This window comes from Oculina patagonica, chromosome 13, assembly GCF_052425735.1.
Source record: "Oculina patagonica isolate OP01 chromosome 13, crgOcupat, whole genome shotgun sequence".
NCBI classification, from domain to species: domain Eukaryota; kingdom Metazoa; phylum Cnidaria; class Anthozoa; order Scleractinia; family Oculinidae; genus Oculina; species Oculina patagonica.
In genome coordinates, this window is record NC_135770.1 from 23609784 (window position 1) to 23629899 (window position 20116).

At 37.6% G+C, this 20116-nt stretch overlaps 1 protein-coding gene across 1 annotated transcript in view; it reads right to left on the minus strand.

The window, feature by feature from the left end:
• Positions 1-6839: 6839 nt before the first annotated feature.
• The window catches only part of LOC144637039 (putative skeletal organic matrix protein 5), a 17355-nt gene continuing 4078 nt past the window's right edge, over positions 6840-20116 (minus strand). The window contains exons 3-6 of the mRNA XM_078496209.1: positions 11480-11594; positions 11118-11157; positions 9986-10124; positions 6840-7358 (exon numbers count right to left, since the gene is read on the minus strand). Of these exons, the coding sequence (XP_078352335.1) occupies positions 6840-7358; positions 9986-10124; positions 11118-11157; positions 11480-11594 (813 nt within the window). The remainder of the gene's footprint in view (positions 7359-9985; positions 10125-11117; positions 11158-11479; positions 11595-20116) is intronic.

The window sequence follows — 20116 nt, forward strand, 5'->3', positions numbered from 1 at the left end:
GTTCATTATGCTGTGTAAAAATATTGCATGTGTTTGGCCGGGTCTTGAGGCTTTCTTTAAAACTTCATTAAAAAGTTCCATTTTTTATATGGAGCTTCAGAACAATGTTTCACCTCAGTGCTGGTGTAGGTAAAGCTTGCTCGTGGTTTAATATCTTGCGGATGCGAAAGGATATCTGAGTCACTCAGATCGCATACCACTCTGTCGTTTATTGGTGGACCGATGTTGACTGACACGCAGCGACTCTCCATAACACATTGACCTCTGCAAGGATCGCGTGTACCGAGTTGAATAGAAAGGTTTTTAATCACGTGACCTTGAAGAGCATAGCCATCTTTTTTAGTAGTAAATTTAACGTGTCGCCCGCACGTGCCTGGAAATGAAATAATAACACTCATAAATAGCAACATAAATATTCCGCGTCTTTGTCAATGAAAGGGAGGTTACATAATAAATAAAATTATTTTGCACGGTGGGGAGAAAGGAGGATTCAGGACTTCAACTGGAATTTTAGAAACGGCAAATTTCTGTGAAACCACTCATTCGCTTACTGTTACACCGCTGAATTTGTTTCAGGACAGCAATTCGCAAGTCAATACTGCTGACAGTCATTTATTACGCAAACCGTACGGGAGAAAGTGTTGATTATAAATAAAAATCAAGCGTCATACAGGCATTTTTGAATCTCGTCTTCTGATCAGACAAATTTGCTGAAAGTAAATTACGCTTAGTCTGGAAAAGGATTCGTTTTTTAAATTTCATCCCCTACTCCGCATTCAACTGCAGATTTGGAAATTAATGTCTTTCCCTGGAAGGCATATTGTGTTTCTTTTTGTCTTCGTTAGTTGAGTTGGTTTATGATTGATCATAAGCAGAATTAACGTGATTGTTTCGGCTAATCATGTGAAAAAAAAACGACCATCTGGCAGCGGGTTGCGTGTTTTTAAACATTGATGGCTCAAAAACACTTTGAAAAGGACGTTTTAAAATTTTCCAAAATATATCGTAAAAAATAAACTCAATTAAGCTATGGGTTTTAGTATTTCAAATTTTATTTAAGATGAAAAACGCTGCATTATTTCTTAATGAAATTTTGTTTCCATTTTTGTTGCAAATGCTTTCAAGTATAATCTGATAAAAACGTAAGGAAACCATGACATGATTGTTCTCTAGAAAGTCGGTTTTCTCTTAGTTTGTGGACTTCGAGGCTTTAGCTATTTAAAAAAAACGTTTTTTCAATAATATGGAACGAATACACGCTTAATCGTGTTTGGAGTTTCTTCCCACGTATCTTTTTTATAATTTTCAGCTATTTCTCTTCGTAGAAAATGGGGTTCGTTTGTCCGTCTATAGCTTTAGCTAGAAAAGGTGTTTTCTTTTAATACCACTTATTGTTTACTGATTTAAGTACGTTTCTATTCAGTCCAGGCTAAATAATGACAATTTCACCGAACTACCATGAATTACAGAATGAACTAAGCTCAAGCTATTTTTCAAACAAACTCTGTACTTTAATGATAGCTCACCCACCTTGCTTTGCAACTACGACACTTTGAACCCAAGTTCCGAAAATAATGGACACAAATAACGAGATAAGCATGGCAGTCGCCCTGCAATGTTTTAGAAACGTCGAAATCTTGTGGAACCACTCACTTGCTTTCAGCGATTCGAGGAACACAGTGTTTGTTTCACGGCTCGTTTAAGGACAGCAATTTATGAGTGGATATTACCACTGTTAGTCATTGTTATGGAAAACGTTAAACGTTGGCGCAACTCGTTATTTCAGAAACACCTCACTGGAGGAAGTTGTGTTTATAAATAAAACGTCTGAAGTCTTACAGACATATTTAACGTATTTGAATTTCTTTCTTATGTTGTGATTAATTTCAAAATTCGAGCTGTAAAACATACATTGCTTTAGGTTACGTCTGAAAATAATTTATCTTTCTCCTCCCACTCCGATCCGCAATGTTTCCCTAAAATTCACCTGCAGATTTGGGAAGCATATTGTGTTTCTTTTTGTCTTCGTTAGCTGAGTTGGTTTAAGAATTGAGCATAATTATCTTCTAAGTAGAATTAACTTTATTGTTTGGGCTAATCAGGTGTAAAACAAAGGACAAGTTAACAGAACCAAAAATGTTTCCATTTTAAATTCCACTATCGTCCATATGGCATCTGCTTTAAAGAAAACAACGTGAGCAATGTAAAAAGTTGGAGCAAACGCAGGATTCTGGAAGATGTGTTTATCGCTTCCATAAAGCCAGACCTAAATAAAAAGCTGCTGGTACATCCAATTTATTTATTCTCCATGCGAGTGACCTAATATCTAATTACGAACTGACGCGGCAAACACAACAACTCTAATGATGACTTTTAAGTCGAAAACGTTTGCTTTCTGATCAACCTTTTTAAACTTTGTACAGATAGCCTTGGAAATTTTTTAAACAAAAAATATCGTTTAACAGAATAAAATCAACTTGAGTAACACGATTGTGGGGAAAAACTCAAATGAAAGCTTGTTTCACGATCTATTCAAACAACAACTCTACAAGGTCCCTTGGGAGAGATGAGGTGTCATCAGTTAGTTAGTTCTGGTACAACCCTTTGCCAATTTTAATATGTAAATTGTTTACAAGTTTCATCAGATCGAACTAAAAATGAGTTAACAACAGTTCCTCGAATTGCGGTCGGAGTCATTCATCGCGAAAGTAAATTAAAGACTACACGAAAATTTTGCAAGTTTACAAACTTTACAGACTGACTAAGGTATTAAGAATAAAGGTTAGTTTCAGAAACTCTGCTTTAGAAATTTATTATGAATTTATTTATTCCATATTTCTTCCTTTTCGACGAATAACAGACTTAGCAGAAAGCACTAGCTAGGCAACTTAACTCCTCACAAGTCAACACAATTAAAAATGTTAGTTTCTTTAGGTCTTTTTACTCGAAATTTTGCTAACATTCAGTTCCAGAAACAATCGGTCATCGCACATTGAACTAGAACAGCTATGCAACACAACTCCTGACGACAAAACTATCGACATCAGTCAATTTAATTGACAATATTAGTTTCTTTCGGTTTCGAGGTGAAGCTATAAACTTTAATAGCTTGACTAAAGTACTTCTTCTACATAAAATTCTGCTAAAACTTAATTTCAAAAACAATGATGAATCTGTCAGTGAACATCGTACTTCGAACTGGAACAGCTAGGCAACTAACTCCTCATAACAAAACTATCGACTTCAGTCATGCAATTGACAATGTCCCGAGATGAAACTATAAACTTAGCTTCGTTAAAGCTGTTCTACTCGAAGATCTGCTATAAAAGATAAAGCAGTTCTGCTCGAAATTCTGCTTAAAGTTAATTTCAGAAACAATTTGTGATTGCACATTGTACTTCAGTTTTAAATTTTCTAGTATGAGCAGTTTCTTAGTAATCTCACCTTCTCCAACTGAGTTAATATCACCATCAAGGATTGTCGTCAACACGTCCTTCCTAATCAATAATCAAACAGTTTGGCCATCTTCTTCAGCAGCCACAATCTTTGCCATTATGCTTCGTTTGCATTGGGAGAGCCGCATGTTTTTCACTCGAGCATTCTTGAGAACATTTTCTGTTCGTTCGTGAGGCCTTCAAAAGTGTATTTTGATCAAAGATGTAGCGAAAGGAACACAAATCCGCCTTGACAATTTTAGAGTCAGGCTCGACACGACAGACGCCATTTTGAAAACATGTACACTGCAATGCCGCCTTTGCTCCACCCATTTCCCCCACATATATGAACATAAGACAATGGAACAACTTTGTGGACAAAACAAAACTTAGTAGGGGAGACAGGGAAATCCGTGTTTAATTCACTTTTAATGCGGATTTAATACATACATTAATTGTTTAACGGGAGTGGAGTGACATCCAAGCTCCAATATACCTCATGATACCATGAGGTAATAAACAATGAATATAATTCAAAGTGCAATTGCTAAAAATCTGGTTAGGTATTCACAGCACAAGACTTGACTACCGTCTATAAAGTTACATATCATTGAAACATGTGGATTATTATACATTTCCAGGGCAATATTTTTTTTTTGTTTTTAATTTATATGTTCTTAAATAAAATGGCTGGTGTTTGTCTAATTATGACTCAGTCACAACATTTGGATGACATCAACGTTTTTTAAATTTTTATTTCGTTGAAAATTCATTATTTACAGTGTACAGTCAACTCTCGCCTTGCGGACACCCCGCTATTGCGGACACTCGCTATTACGGACAAAATCCAGATCCCCGGCGTAAGAGGATTTACTGGAAATGACTCCCGCTATTACGGACTCTCGCTATAACGGACACTAAACGACGCCCCGAGCGTGTCCGCTATAACGAGAGTTGACTGTACTTCTTAACAATATTCTTTATACGAACACGAAATTACACAAAATTGGTTACAGGACAAATGATTCATGTACTTTCTGTGAGGCGGAACCAGAAACTTTGTATCATTTTTTTTTACTAGTGCCCCCACGTCAGGCAGTTTTGGAATGATTTTGAATCTTACTGGTACCTCTTATCAAATCAAGCACTTCGTCTTACTTTGCAAAATGTTTTGTTTGGAATAATATCAAAACAATTCCCTTCACTTGATTTACTAAATTATTTTATTATTATTGGAAAAAAAAATTGTGGGACTGCAGAAGAAACCAAACATATCCTAAAATTTAAGGTTATCAGAACAAAATACTTATTAAATATGAAACTGAAAAGATATTTCGAAAAGAAGTGGATATATCCTCCCAGGTAATAAGTAAGGAATTATAGTGCTAGATTCGCTTTTTTTGTTCGTGTGTTTGTTGCTTATTTCTTTTTGTTGCTTGTTTAATTTCGATTATTAAAAACTTCAAACTACTGATGTAAACTTGCTATATGAAAATTGTTATCATCTGTTACTTAATTGTAAATTTAACACTTATTACTTTTTTATTCCAATCACCTATGTACAGTCAACTCTCGTTATAGCGGACACGCTCGGGGCGTCGTTTAGTGTCCGTTATAGCGAGAGTCCGTAATAGCGGGAGTCATTTCCAGTAAATCCTCTTACGCCGGGGATCTGGATTTTGTCCGTAATAGCGAGTGTCCGCAATAGCGGGGTGTCCGCAAGGCGAGAGTTGACTGTAATGTTAAGTGTGTATATATCAATAAAGAAAAAACTAAAAAAAAAAAAATTATTTACAGTGTACTTGAATATAAAATTGCGATTTTTGTTAATTACCACGAAAAGTTGGAGATGGTGGTCAATGTACAGTAACTCATACAACTTCTGACCAATAAAGTAAGGGAGTGTTTATCACAGGAATTCATGATCGAGTTATGAACTCGGGCGTCGAGTACGTATTTTAGCTTATTGATATTTGATAAGTACTTCGCTTAACCAAATTGGTATTCCAGTAGTCTTATAAGTGCTCCATAACTTGAAACTATATCTACTTCCACGATATCTCTCTAAAGGTTGCGTTGAAGAAAGGTGCAAATAGATCTGTTGCATTTAATTTTTTTCTTCAGTTAAATTTTATTCTTACTTTGTTTTAAACTCATTATCATACATTACCATACCCAAAAACAAAGGAAGAATAAAATTTAACTGAAGAAAAAAATTAACTGCAACAGATCTTCAGATGTTTGCGTAAAGAAGAGTTTTTTTACTGACAAAAATTTTCTACTCTCGCCTTGCCTGTTACATTCTTGATAGTTGATCACGTGGTACAAATGTGATTTGACCACCTCACCAAACAAATAAATGGAAACAAGATTATGTGCTAATTGACGAACATTCTGGGCTAAATTAAAACACTAAAGAAATTAACTGGGGTACGAAGAGGGGTGAAAGATGGCCCACCTAAGATTTTCGTTCACTTGTTTATGCGCATCCTTACTGCGCACGAAATTCATGGCACAGCGTCACGCCACGTCATGCATTGAGCGCACGCGCTGAAGAAACTTTCTAAACAAATATAGGGTAGGCAGCTGTTTCGTTAACTTCGCTTGCTCATTGCTCTCTTAAATGATCGGTGACCCTTACTCTTTTCGGGATATATCACCTTTTCTGATAAATATCTACCGACTCACAAAGAATGAGCCAAATTTTAATGTTAGAAAATTAATTATTTCTTTTAATTGTCTTTTCCCCCGCGCGATTGAATCAGTCACATTTTGCTCTTTTGAACGTTTGCAAATGCAACTGTTAAAGACAAAATTTATCGTAAGGGACTTTAAAAGTGAAATAAATTTGTTCAATAGACCTACTTAAATAAACTCGGACAGTAGAAAATTCGAATTAATAAGTTGACACTGGCTAAAAATATTGTTTTTGGACGTTTCGGCCACTACTGTTGCCTTCTTCAGCAAGATAAAAATGCAAATGTTCAACGGCGTCCTGTTTTTACTTATCAATTCGAATTGTTCACATGCCTGGCTATAACCCGAATATTTTTAAAGGAAGTTGACTTGCATCAATTCGTTTGAAATATTTTGTCGCCAGAAGCCGCAAAGGTGATATCGAGTGACGAAGTCAAAGTTCTCTAATTAAGGTAAGCGCCTTCTTTTAAATATCGTACCTCGGAAACGAATTCGGTGACCCCAATTTTTTTTTTTACATTTCTGACATGAGCAACTTGTAAACTAGCAGTGGTGAAATTTTAACAAAAATCTTAGAAGATTTTAGAAGATTTTCGCGCGAACGTCCTTAAGGCATAGCAAAATTAATTTACATTGAGAAGAAACCCGCATCTTGCTCTACAAGATGACTTCATGGCCGTTTTTTTGGCAAGTTTATTGTTTTCCTTGTCACTGTACCAAAATATATCCCATGGCTTTGATGTATTTGTCGCCATTATCTGTGGAGTGTGCTGCAACGTTTCCACACGTGTTGGAGTAATCAGGATACCCTCCTGTACCAAACCCGATTCTGGAATCACAAAAATCGCAGACATTTTGCTCGTTAGCAAGGATACCGATCCTTGCTTTAGAATGTCTGGTGGAAGTACACGCAGCATTGAACCCTTCCTTGTTACAGTTGTACTGCAATGAGGCATGTGAACCAATCAGCGTCTTCCACGTGTTACGACCCAGTGAGGTGGCACGGTATTGCCCGTCAGCGATCAGTGAGTACAGAGAGTTGGCCTGCTGGTTGATGACAATGAACTTGAGCTGTTGGCCGATCCTCATACCAAGACAGATCTTGGAGAAGGGTATGTTCCAGTAGGTCGGTAACTTGGTCTCGATAGTGTCCAGTCCAGTCTCCCCTGCAGTAAGGTTGAACGGTTCTTGGTTGATCCAGAGGGTGGAATCGTAATTAAAAGTTCCCTTTGTTAAGAAAGCAAGCAAATAAGTTAAAATTTAAAAGATAAGTTTGAAAAAAGACAGCTAGAACCATGGAAGATGATTGTTCTCCTTAGGACCTTGAAAACAAAAAGACGGGTTAATGCTGACTGTAACGTGGATTAGTAAAATTCTGCTAGGACCTTCTAGTGTTCTAATGCAAATGCTGCAGTATGACTGGCTGAACTAGCGTACATTATCAGCCATTAGTGTGCACTGGCTGGAGGTCGTCTAACAAAATGTTCACGTTTTCTCGGAATTAGGAATTTTACTGGATTTAATTCAATTCTCAAGAAGACGAAATCAAAAGGTCCTTCGGGCTGCCTCGTGCCACACTAATTCAGTTAGGTAATTTTTACATTAACAGGCTTTCCGAATACCGTAGTAATTAGCAGTAAGTCAGTATTGCTATAAACACTGACCTTACTACATTAGTTGACAAGCAAAATATTTTGCTAACATTATTGTTCTGTTATCACATTAAACTGTGATTTAAAAAATAAAAGGCGTAAAATTAACATGTTTTGTTGACTACTGTGTACACGTTGATGATCATGTGACCACGTGACGATCACAACAAAGAGTTGCTTCTTTGAAGTTCGCCGGCTTTTACAACCAGTCTCCTCTATTAACATCGAGCAAGTTACAGAACTGATAGGAATTCTTTTTTTTTTTATTTATAGGAATTCTACTTGCTAGAGAACGTTACCTTACTTCGACGCCAAACTTTAAAATGATTTCAAATATTCTCAAGAGACTATAACAACAACAATCGTATTTTCTTTGCTTAACGTGCTACAAAAAGAAAACATTTGACTGTCAAGAAGCAAAAAGCTTGCAAGTTTTTAGGTAAAAATCTTGTCTACATTACAAAATAAAGGTCGCTTCTGAGTTTAGATGATAAGATAATCAAATGTGATCGTTGTTCTCATCAAAGACGTATTCATTCGTGATCAAGATCTTTGTTATTTGTCTGGTATGCAAATTACTTTCAAAAGATTATTTTTAATAAACAATCGCTTTCTGATCTGTTTGACTAAAACGTGAGGAGATAATGAATTTCCGCTCTATTTTTTGGTTTTACTGTGCATAAGCCCTTGCTTGCATTTCCTTTTGTTTTCTTCAATGTGGCTCTTTTTCCATTAAAAAACGCGATTTGTGTTGCAATTGCAATTCAGTATATATACCGCTATGTACTTCTTTCAAAAGGTCATTGTCTGAATGCGTAAATAAACCAGTGCTTTGCTGATCTGTTCAGCTAAAACGTAAAGAGATTCAGGCAGAGTTTCTTAAAAAAAATCTCGTACAGATCAGTAAAAGATTTTCCATGTTACTTCGGATGGAGGGGGATGGGAGGCTCCTTCTGTAGTAAAACTAAAGATCTGTCACCAAAAACCGACAATGTCCACAACAGCGACGTTTTAAAGAACGAAGTCAGTGTATAGCGGCTGAATACGATTCTGGTACCGAGGCTGCCTGGAGACGTTGACAAAGGTTGGATAGCTCTTCCCTAAAACAAGTCTCTGGAAGCCAAGGACTCAAGATTTTATGAGGAGCTTTAGCAGACCATGACTGCATCGAAAACACACCTAGCTAAACAATGCGTTAGGCAGTAAAGTGACTTTGCACGTGCGTAATAATTCTTTGTAGTTTTCTTAGCGTTCCTCCACTTTTGCAGAGAGGCTTTGCGACCTGACCAGCACGAATTACTTCCGTGCAGACAAAACTCAAGTTTTTCTCGGCAGGGGAAAGTGTAGCTGCCGTTTTTTTTTTTTTTTTTTTTTTTTTTTTTTTTTTTTTACAATCAGTCGAGAAAACAACCGCGTGTTCCATAAATAGTAAAACATGCTTTTTGCGAAAGCATAGAGACTAAAAACATTGTATGCAAAAACGTGGTTAAGGGAAATAACATCTATCCTCATTTTCTTACTTTTCGTCAAAAGAGAAAACGCATGCTTACATTTCTTCAAATCCACTTATAGATCAAACTGATACTGCAAATTATCAACAATAAAGTACGTTTCTAAGTTTATGTTCAATGTTTTGGTTAAGGTCACGTAATATTGAGTGTGTCCTAATGACTGTCTTACATTTACACTCAAAGGCTACTGTCTAAATTTTGTCAAACATTAACAGAGTTACGTTGAATTACAGCAAAACTGACTTTCCCTAGAAACAGCTTCAAAAGTTACTGTAATGGGCCATTAATGAAAAGTGCAATGAGTCAACATGTGCGTCTTTGTATATTTCTTGTATATTACTTTGTATTTGTCCTCTGCAGAACAACAACGTGACTGTAACAAATTAATTCTGCATATTTTGGAGAACGTGAACTGCGAGGGCTAAACGCTGAATAGATCTAACCAAGAAAAAAGCAACAACTAAAACTGCTGAAGAAATGTTATGAAATTTTTTTTAAATAAAATAAGAATGAAGGACACTCACAACCTTGACTGCAAATGAACCATCCAGAAGTTAACCCAGAACAGACAGGAGTGAAGGTCCTTCGTTGCTGCCCTTCATGCCACTAGGCATAGTAAGTAAGTTATGCATTCCCTTAACCCAGGCTCTCTTATGACAGAATAACAAAATGCAATATTATTGTTTACAACCTTGCTCCCGTCGATTTTCATGACCAGCGTCCATCCACCACCTCCGCATGATCCAAGGTCAGCGGTCATGTGACAGTAGACACGAACTTTAGCTGATCCAACATTCAGTTGCAATTGGTAAGCTTTGTTACCTTCAGCACTGTTAAAGAAGAAAAAGATCATAAAAACTTGATGCAGTTTTACCTTAAAGAAAAAAAGACAAAATATTGAAAAGCTATTATGAAAATATTGATCGAGTGCTACTGGTACTTCTGGGGAATATCAAGACTTGAAGGCTCCCATTCTCGTCCCCAGAGCCGCTTGTCTCTCTTAGCCCGCGAAGCCTGTGCATGAGAAACAAGTGGCTTTGGAGACGCATGATTAGATTGGCTGGATTTTAACAAAGGAAACAGTCAATCAAATGAACCGTTTAAAATTTCCTTTGTTATACCAGTGTTAAAAACGGTTGATTTGACTGGCTAGATTTGAAACTCCCTTTGTTAAAAGGTAGTCAATCATATCATGTGTCCCCAGAGCCACTTGTTTTTCGTGCACATGCTTCGCCGGCTAAGAGAGACAAGCGAGCTAGGGAAGAGAATGGAAGGCCCCTGATAAGGAAAATAGTCAATAATATATGAAAAAGACAACAAGGTAACTTTAATTGCATTTTAAAACTTATTCATCCACCACATTTACTTTTTGTACTTACTAAATGTGAAACTGTAAGAAGTTCACTCCACTTCTTTTAATGTGTACAATGTACTCTCACTAGTATATTGCTTCAAATTAGCCCCTCCTCTATATTAAGCATCCTCCCATCCGCCTTCTTCCCTCAAAAGGTCCTAATAGACCTTTTAAGGTACTTTGATTGCATGGCTTAATTTTGTTCAATACATTTATATTCCACAACGCACCTGGTCTATGCTGCTTATTTATGAACTCTTTCGCGATAAAAAAGAATCCACCACTCAACAAAGATCCCTAAGTAAGATTGATACCGGGTAAATTGATGAAAGAGTTTTCTGTAAAGTGACAAGTGCTGTGTTTAATACGACTTTTTTTATATTTACGTTTCCTCTTTTAACGCTGCCACATTTGCCAAAGTTGTATATGCCGTGCGTCTGGCTAAAACTAAGTTAAATTTGCTACTTACAAGTTGTCGTCATACACGTCCTTGCAAGTCTGAAATCCATCTGACAAAAAAGGTGGCAAGAAGATCATCAAATTAATATTGTTTATTGTCAGTCGAGAAATGTGGTGTTGGTGCTGATCCAAACGAAATACCTCGATTTTAACACAACGAGAAATTTTTATCACATACTACCTGTACAATTTCGATTAAACCATAATGGTCCCTCGATTTTATTGATATCAAGTAGTGTGCAAAAAGAAGTTTATCAAGCTCATAGACTACTGCGTTTTTTAGAGCATATCAGTGAACGAAAACGTCTCTGGCGATGCGTGACACTTGGTAGTTAATCTGTTATATGCAGTATTAGTACTGAGTTCTTTTACCTATTTGGCAGTTTACTCCAGAATAGTTAGCAGTGCACAGGCATTGGTATCTCTTGTCTGTAAATCCATTCAGGCAGGTTCCATTATGAAAGCAAGGATAACTTGAGCACGCATTCTGATGAGAACAAAAATACATCCCCGCGATCAGTTTTGTACACGTGGTCCCTTTAGTTTTAATGTTACATACATGTATCCTGTGCCTAAGCTATGCTTGGACAAAAAAATGCGCACGATTTCTTTCTCTTCAGATTTTTCGTCCCACTTATGATTCATTTCCTATGTTCGATGTTACTATTCATCCTTTCAGCAGACTAAATAAGAATTTGCAAATTTTTTTCAACTTTTTATTAAGATCTTATGAAGCTCAATTATGTTACAACAAGATAATTAATAACACTTATCACCACTGGAATTAACAGTTGTGTGTCCTGTTATAATATGTAAAATTAAATTTAAGCTCTAAGATTGAGTTAATCTAAGTTCTTAATTTACTGTTAAATAAGGTAGCCATCTAGCCTGAAATTTACCTTCTGTGTTATTTTTTAACGCTAAATATTTTTCAGCCCTGAATTTTTCCTTGACGATTTGTTTGAACACATCAAAATTGGGTTTTGCATCATGTTTCGTATTTGTCCAAATATGTATTTTAATAAGAGTAATAAAATAGTTAAGCAGATCTGTTTCCGTATCCAATTTACCTAGTAACACATCTTGTAATGTGAGGTCCACCCGTTTGCCGGAAATCGAAAGCGAGAAGAATTTTAACTCATTCCAGAGTATTCTTAAAAAATGGCATTCAAAAAATAGGTGACATATAGTTTTCGATTCAATTCCACAAAATGTACAAAGGCCATTTGGGACGTATCCTATTTTGGCTAAGCGATGGTTAGAAAAAGTGATATCGTTCAAAATCTTAAATTGGAAGCTCGTTACAAAGGTTTCGGACGAGATGTTTCTCACATTTAAAAATGCTTTAGAAACAGTTTCATCGCCCAGGCCGAATTTCTCTTTCCACTTAGAGAAGCCCCTTGAGACCTTGGCTTTCTTTAAAATGAGCAGATCATAAAATTGTTTACTTCTGCTTTTTAGAGGATCAAATAGTTTTCCTTCACACTGAAATTCTAATGTCATCAATTCATTTTTTTTTTGTGTTTGTTGCACACGTGTGGCCACCCCATTCCAATGTGTTGCAATATGTTGAGTGATGTTGATTTAGTGCAACATTCTTGGATATCACATGATGTTGTACTTGTTTGACCGTGTTCGTGCAACATTATTGCACCGGATCGTGTGCTCTAGCTCGATTTGCTATTTCTAAGCGCTAACTAACGTGTTGCAAAGATGGCCAAACGTGTACAACATGCTGTGCACAACAATGTTGAGCTATGTTGTGTTGAAATGTTGCGTGCAATTGGCCAGCTGCTTCCAGAAATCTCGTAACACGCTCCAACAATGTTGCACTATGTTGCGTTGAAATTTCGCGTGCGTGTGGCCGAGCCTTTGATCTTTCTTTAAAACTGCTTTTAAAAGTTGCATATTTATTTCTATATGTAGCATTGTAAAATAATCACCTCAGTTGCAGTGTAGGTAAAGCCTGCTCGTGGCTTAAGATCGTCTGGGTGCAAAGAGTGATCCGACTCGCTCAGTTCGCATACTACTCTGTCGTTTGTTGATGGACCGATGTTGATTGACACGCAGCGACTCTCCATAACACATTGACCTCTGCAAGGATCACGTATCTCACCCAGTTGTAGAGAAAGGTTTTTGATCACGTGACCGTGAAGAGCGTAGCCATCTTTTTCAGTAGTAAATTTAACGTGTCGCCCGCACGTGCCTGAAAACAAAATAATAATAATTATAAAAACAATATAATTATATTTATAATAAAAACCTTCCCAAAATCCTTTGCAGCTGAGAAATCGTCAATGCGAAATAACTTGATCGGTTTGAAGCCAGTAGGACTACTACGTCGTATAGAAATAACTCTTGAAAATAACCACTTCTTGTATAAGACGTAGGGCGATGACGTCATTTGTCACGTGACATTGCCCTGAAGATCGTTTTTGCTCACTGTGACGAAGATATTTTGTTACTGAAAAAGCAGTCATTGCAGTTTGAAGCATATTGGTGTGAGGCATTTCAGACTGCCCGGGTACCAAACAAAATATAAATATTAAGGGAGCTATGTACAATTTTCAAAAACTGGGAGTCTGGGTACAAGTGCGTATCTGGCGTTGCATTTAATGCGAGGAAGCAACAAATTACATGCTGGTAGATATTTATATGTTATGTACATTTTTATCACTTTAATTGTTATGGCGTCATGGGCCACGTGACTAGAACGGACCGCATTTTTAAATTCTCTTGAAAACTTTACTTGTTTCTCTCTCTTAGGATTTTTTTAAGCCAAGTTGTAGCTTTTTAAATAGTGTTTTATAAATGGCCATTATTACTTTTTCCTAAAAAAGTACGGCAGTAAAAAGTACAACTGAAAAGTTTGTTGGCTTCCTACTCAACTACCATTTGCGGTAGGAATAAAAGAAAATTTTGCCAGAGGCAGGAGTGTATGTTCTTTATGATGGTATTGTCAGTTTCTTCTCATTCAATTGCTTTTGGCGAGGATGGATTTAATTTATTTCAGACAAAAGGAGTGGGCCTGGGGAGAAGTTAAATAGCTGTCCCTTCCCCCTCCCCCCTCCTGGGGGGTCACCCCAGCGGATTCCCCGTGGTTCGTATTGTGGACTCATGATAATAGCATTTGTGTCAAGTGTTTTTGCAGCACAGGCTTAGTTCCACAGGGTGTGGTTCCAAAACATATCCATACCTCCCCCAAGGATGGTTCTTTGGTTTGGACCCTCCCACTCCCTGGGATTTTTTTTTTTTTTTTTTCCCCTTTTCTGGAACCGCACAATGTACTGTAGGCATTTGCTTATGAAAGTAAGCTGCAGATTGATCTGATTGATACACACTAATCTATTTTTACATTTACCTGTTTTCTATGGGATATAAAATTATATATTGTTTTTACCGGTTTCACTTGTAATAATAATAATAATAATAATAATAATAATAAGCATCAGTGAACTACAGAAGATAACCTTGCTGGGTACAGCGCATATTTTGAGGAGGGTGTTGTCAAGCTAAAAACTGGCTACCCTTTAGAGCCCCAGGACCATGGTTTGGTCTCGGCGCTAAGGACTTTAAGCAAACATTACGTAAGGAACATAACAATAATAATAATAAAGGACATTATAAATATACAGTGTCCTTATCAATAAAAGGGAGTTAGGTTACACAATTAATAGACAGTTGAACCCCGGTAACTCGAACTCTGAAGGAAAACGAAAAACAGTTCGAGTTAGCGGGGTTTTCGAGTTAACCGAGTAAAAATGACTGAAAAGTGGTTCCAAGGAAAATGGAAGTTAGTTCGAGTTAGCGGGGTTGTTCGAGTTATCGGTTATCCGAGTTTGAGTTACCGGAGTTCTACTGTAATTAGTTTGCACGGCGGAGAGAGGGAAGGATTTGGGGCTTCAACGGTGAGCCGTTCTTAACAAAAAGCCTCAAGGAATGCTTATTGAAATTTTTGGTCACAATTAAGACCCGGCCAAACGCAAGCAACATTTCAACGCAACATATCGCAACATTGTTTTGCACAGCATGTTGTACGCGTTTGGCCACCATGTTGCGATATGTTGCATTATGTTGAATGGCGCAAATTGAACTAGTGCGCATGCTGCAGCGCAACAATGTTGCACGAACGTGGCCAAACGAGTACAACACCATGCAACATCCAAAAATGTTGTGAGATGATGGCAACAGGGTGGCCAAACGATTGCAACATGCTGTGCGCAACAATGTTGGAATATGTTGCGTTGAAATGTTGCGTTCGTTTGGCTGGGTTTTTAAAGTTCCTTGAGGCTTCCTTTTTTTTAAGAAATTACACGCGAGCATCAATAAAGGTATTAAAACCTCTAAAGAATTTGATCTTTTTGTTTGATTATATCAGTACAATGTGCGTGCCCTAATTGCAATTTGTTTTCCCTTAGATATATATTGTTGTACGCCTTGAACAATAAAAAAACAGCTTTTATCTAGGCTCTCATGTATATGTAAAATAAAAAAAACGCTAAATCTTGTTTTAAGTTTCTCCCCCGTACCATTTCTGATGATTATTAGTAGACCATTCCTCTTCGTAGTTGACGAAAACCGAATCTAGATTGTCCGTTTACACCATTAGCTAAAAAAGGTGTCTTCTTCCTAACTACTAAACGCTCGCTGGTAAAGGACGTTATATCCAGGCCAAATATTGAAAAATCAACCGAATTACCGATGAACCTAAACTCGAGATATTTTTCAAACAAACTCTGTACTTAGACCATTTTTCTTCGTTGTTGACGAAAACTGAATATCAATTGTCCGTTTACACCATTGGCTAGAAAATGTGTCTTCTTCCTAACTACTAAACGCTCGCTGGTAAAGGACGTTAAATCCAGGCCAAATATTGACAAATCAACCGAATTACCGATTAACCTGAACTCGAGATATATTTCAAACAAACTCTGTACTTCAATGGAGCTAACTCACCTTGATTTGCAACTGCAACATGTTGAACACAAGCTCCCCAAATAATGGACATGAATAACGAAATTAGCATGGCAGTCGCTCGATAAAATTTGAGAAACGTAGAAATACTGTGGAACCACTCACTTGCTGAGGGCAAAAAAAGCTTTCTTTGCTGCGCTCTATTTGTTTCACGACAATTCGTAACTCAATACGGATTCTTAAAAGAGTGGATATTGTCACTGTTAGTCATTGTTATGTAAAATAAACAACGGTTAATTTATTTTATGCTTTTCTTTTTTTGGCAAAATAAAACCGTAATTGCTGTTGTTGTTGTTGTAAAACGTCACACGTAGCCGCAACTCGTTATTTCAGAAACCCTTCAGGAAGAACTTTCGCTTATATAAATCGGTCAAGATCCATACAGAAGTTACTTATCCTTGTATTTCTTTCTCGTCTTCTGATCAGTTTCGGAATTTCGGGACAAAATGACGAAAAACATACATTACTTTACGTTAAGTCTCCAAAGGATTTGTATTTTTGAAATTTTTTCTGCTGCTACGCAATGTTTTTTTCTAAAATTCACCTGCAGATATGGAAAACAGTGGCCTCCGCTCGAAGTCCTATTATGCTTCTTTTTGTCTTTGTCAGCTGAATTGGTTTAAGAATTAAGCATACCTCCCAAGCAGAATTAACGTTGTTGTTTGGGCGAAACAGGTGAAAAACAACGGCCAACAGGCAGCGGGTTTCGGGTTGCGTGTTTTGAGCGTTGATGGCTCAAAAACATTTCAGTTGAAAGAAAGATATTTTTTTCAATTTTTTTCAATTTTAATCGCCCAAATTAACTGACTTGGGCTGTAAGTGTCTAGGATATTTCTGATTTTATTTCATGTTTAAAAGTTGCATTATTCCCTAATTGATTTTTGTTACCATTTTCAAGTGCTTTCAAGTATAACGTGAAAAAACACGTACGAAAACCAAGACACATTAGTTCTCCAGAACGTTTACAGTATTGTGTTTGTGCCCTAAATTGCAGTTTGTTTTCTCTTAGACATGTTTTGGTAAGTTTGTGTACGAACTGTATTTCTTGTGTTAAACTTTTTTCTTGGCTGACATCTATATGTAACGAATGCACGCTACATCGTGTTTAGAGTTTCCTCCCCAGTATCATCTGATTAGTTATTATTAAGCCCCTTCTCCTCTTAGCGCCTGTTTATATGGAGTAGAGTTGTCCCTGGTAGGAGAGTTACCCTCTCCCCCGCGCTAACTTTTACTGAGCGTTTATATGAGAAAGTTGTCCCTGTTGACCGAGCCAAAACTTGGCCCTGTCGGTTCAAAAGACTGGCGAGAGTTATTTTGAAATATCTATTATGGTGGCCTTTTCTAAAATCAGGAACGCTGAAACATCGACGAAGACCATTTTCGATAAATTTACCGCCGACTTCGATGTTGTTTTCGCCGATTCCAGCATTTGCGCATGCTCCGTATGTGTTAACTTGTCCCTGGAATCTACGGTTTACCTAAAATCCACAAGGCTGACGTACCTTTAAGACCTATTGTATCATGCGTTAACACCTTTGCGTTTGATTTGTCCGCCTACCTAGCTAACATCTTGTCTCCTTTAACAGGTAACTCGGATTTCGCAGTGTCCAATTCAGCCCACTTCGTATCCACCATTGAGAGTGAAACGATCCTAGACAACGAGATCATGGTGTCTTTCGACGTGGAGTCGCTGTTTACAAACGTTACTATCGACGGCGCTGTACAAGCCGCGCTACGGAAACTAGAGAACGATCCAGCCTTGCCGATCGCACAACGCTATCACCTGCTCAGATCGCTGACCTCCTGAATTTCGTATTGAGATCCACATACTTCCAGTATAACGAACCAATTTACGAACAACGGGAAGGCATAGCCATGGGAAGTCCGATTTCCGCTGTTGTTGCTAATCTCTACATGGAGAGCTTTGAGGAGCAGGCAATAACTTCATCATTCTACAAGCCTAAGATATGGAAACGCTACGTGGACGACACGTTCACCATTTTGGATCGCGGAAGAGTCGACAGCTTCTTACAACATCTTAACAACCAGCAGCCTTCCATCCGCTTCACCATGGAAACAGAGAATGGCTGCAAAATCGCCTTCCTAGACACTACAGTTTCGAGAGAACCAGACGGCCGGCTCACCACCAGTGTATATAGGAAACCAACACACACTGATCAATACTTAGCGTATGATTCACACCACCCTCAATCAGTAAAACGCAGTATTGTTAAGTGTCTTTACGATTGTGTTGAACGCCTCGTAACTAAACCATCTGTTATATCCAAGGAGAAAAAACATCTGTCATCTGTTTTTGTTTCTAACACCAGAAAGCCGAGCGCCAGTGCTGAGCCTACGACCGAGTTTAAATCTACTGCGGTTCTACCCTATGTCAAAGGTCTTTCCGAACAACTAAGACGCTGCCTACAACAACAAGGCGTACGCGCTGTTTTCAGGTCGGAAACTACATTAAGATCACACCTAGTACGGCCGAAAGACGCCGTTGATCCGACTAGATGGCGTTGTTTACAGAATTCCCTGTGAGTGCGGCAAAGTTTACATCGGCGAGACTGGAAGACCTATGCAAGACAGGATCAAAGAACACGACCGGGACATCCGACTCGCCCGTATCCAGACCTCCGCCGTTTCAGAGCACACCCACAACACCGGACACTACCCGCTTTGGAACGAGGTAAAGTTTATTGATCGTGAACCACACTGGTACACACACAGGGTCAAAGAGGCAATTCAGATAAGACTTCACCCTAACAATATCAACAGGGATAGTGGAATTGAAATTCCTGAAGCATGGATGCCCACGATCAAAAAACACAACACCAGGAGAACTGAACGACAGCGGACCCCTGAGGGAACAACAGCACACCAGAACAGCGAGGATCGGAATGCACCAATCACAGCTGTTGAAAACCAACCAATCACAGCGCAGCAGCGTGCTTAATAAGGTTACACTTTACCAGTCGACCTTATCGCCTGATGAAGACTAGCAGTGTGCAGTCGAAACGTCGCGATCTAAATCACAAGTGACACTACGTCGTGAGACAAACGGAAAATACTTTATTATTATTATACGTTTGTTTTTGTTTACATGCGAGAATTTCTGTATTTTATTTTTCCTGAAGCGTGTCTTAACGAAATTCTTCACTGTAAAAACATTAAACAGACTTCCAACAACAAAACTTACAGCAATGCAAAAAAATTCGCTTCACCATACAATCAGTTTCATAACTTCGATCCTTTAAGTGGTTATAACTCAAAAACGAGCTTGGTAACCCTATTTTTATTATTCAGTTATAATCCGTATGTTAAAATACAACTTTTTGCAAAGTTAAAACATACTAATTATGCAATGTTTTCAAGTGGAATAATGTGAAATATCCCAGCTGGAATATTCGTTCATTGGTTGTTAAGAAATTTGCGCCGAAAATCCCGCTGCAAGATTTGCATATTTAATTTCGAAAGAGCTGTGCAATATTTGCGAGAACTCCGCAATGAAAGGCTTGTTTTTTCCTTTATTTACAATCACGGCAACATTGATTAATGGCAACTTTGCTTTCAACGATAAAACCAATTATAACACTGATATTATCGATTAGTCATGTTTTTTCGGTCTTTAAAATGAGCCGTATCAAAAATTAAAATAGAGAGACCCTGGGAACGAGGTTGCAGTGATCTTTGTGTTTCAATCAATCCGATTGGTTCGCTATCTCGGGCTAATGAGCTTTATTCACTCAATTTAAAAAATCATTAATAATTCATAAAGAAAATACAAAAGAAATTAATGTTTAATGAGTGTCTTTATATCTGATAAAGACACGGCTAAACTTTACGTCCAATTTTCTAGGCCAAAATATCCCCAAATCTAAATATTAGTGCAAGAATGAGTTGATCTACATCAGAAGGTTTTTAAGCCGTTCAATAAATTCGGAGTTCGTGTTTTATCAAGTCTAAAAGACTCGGCTGCGCCTCGTGTTTTAAATTTGATAAAACACTGCTGCTCATTTATTAAACATTACA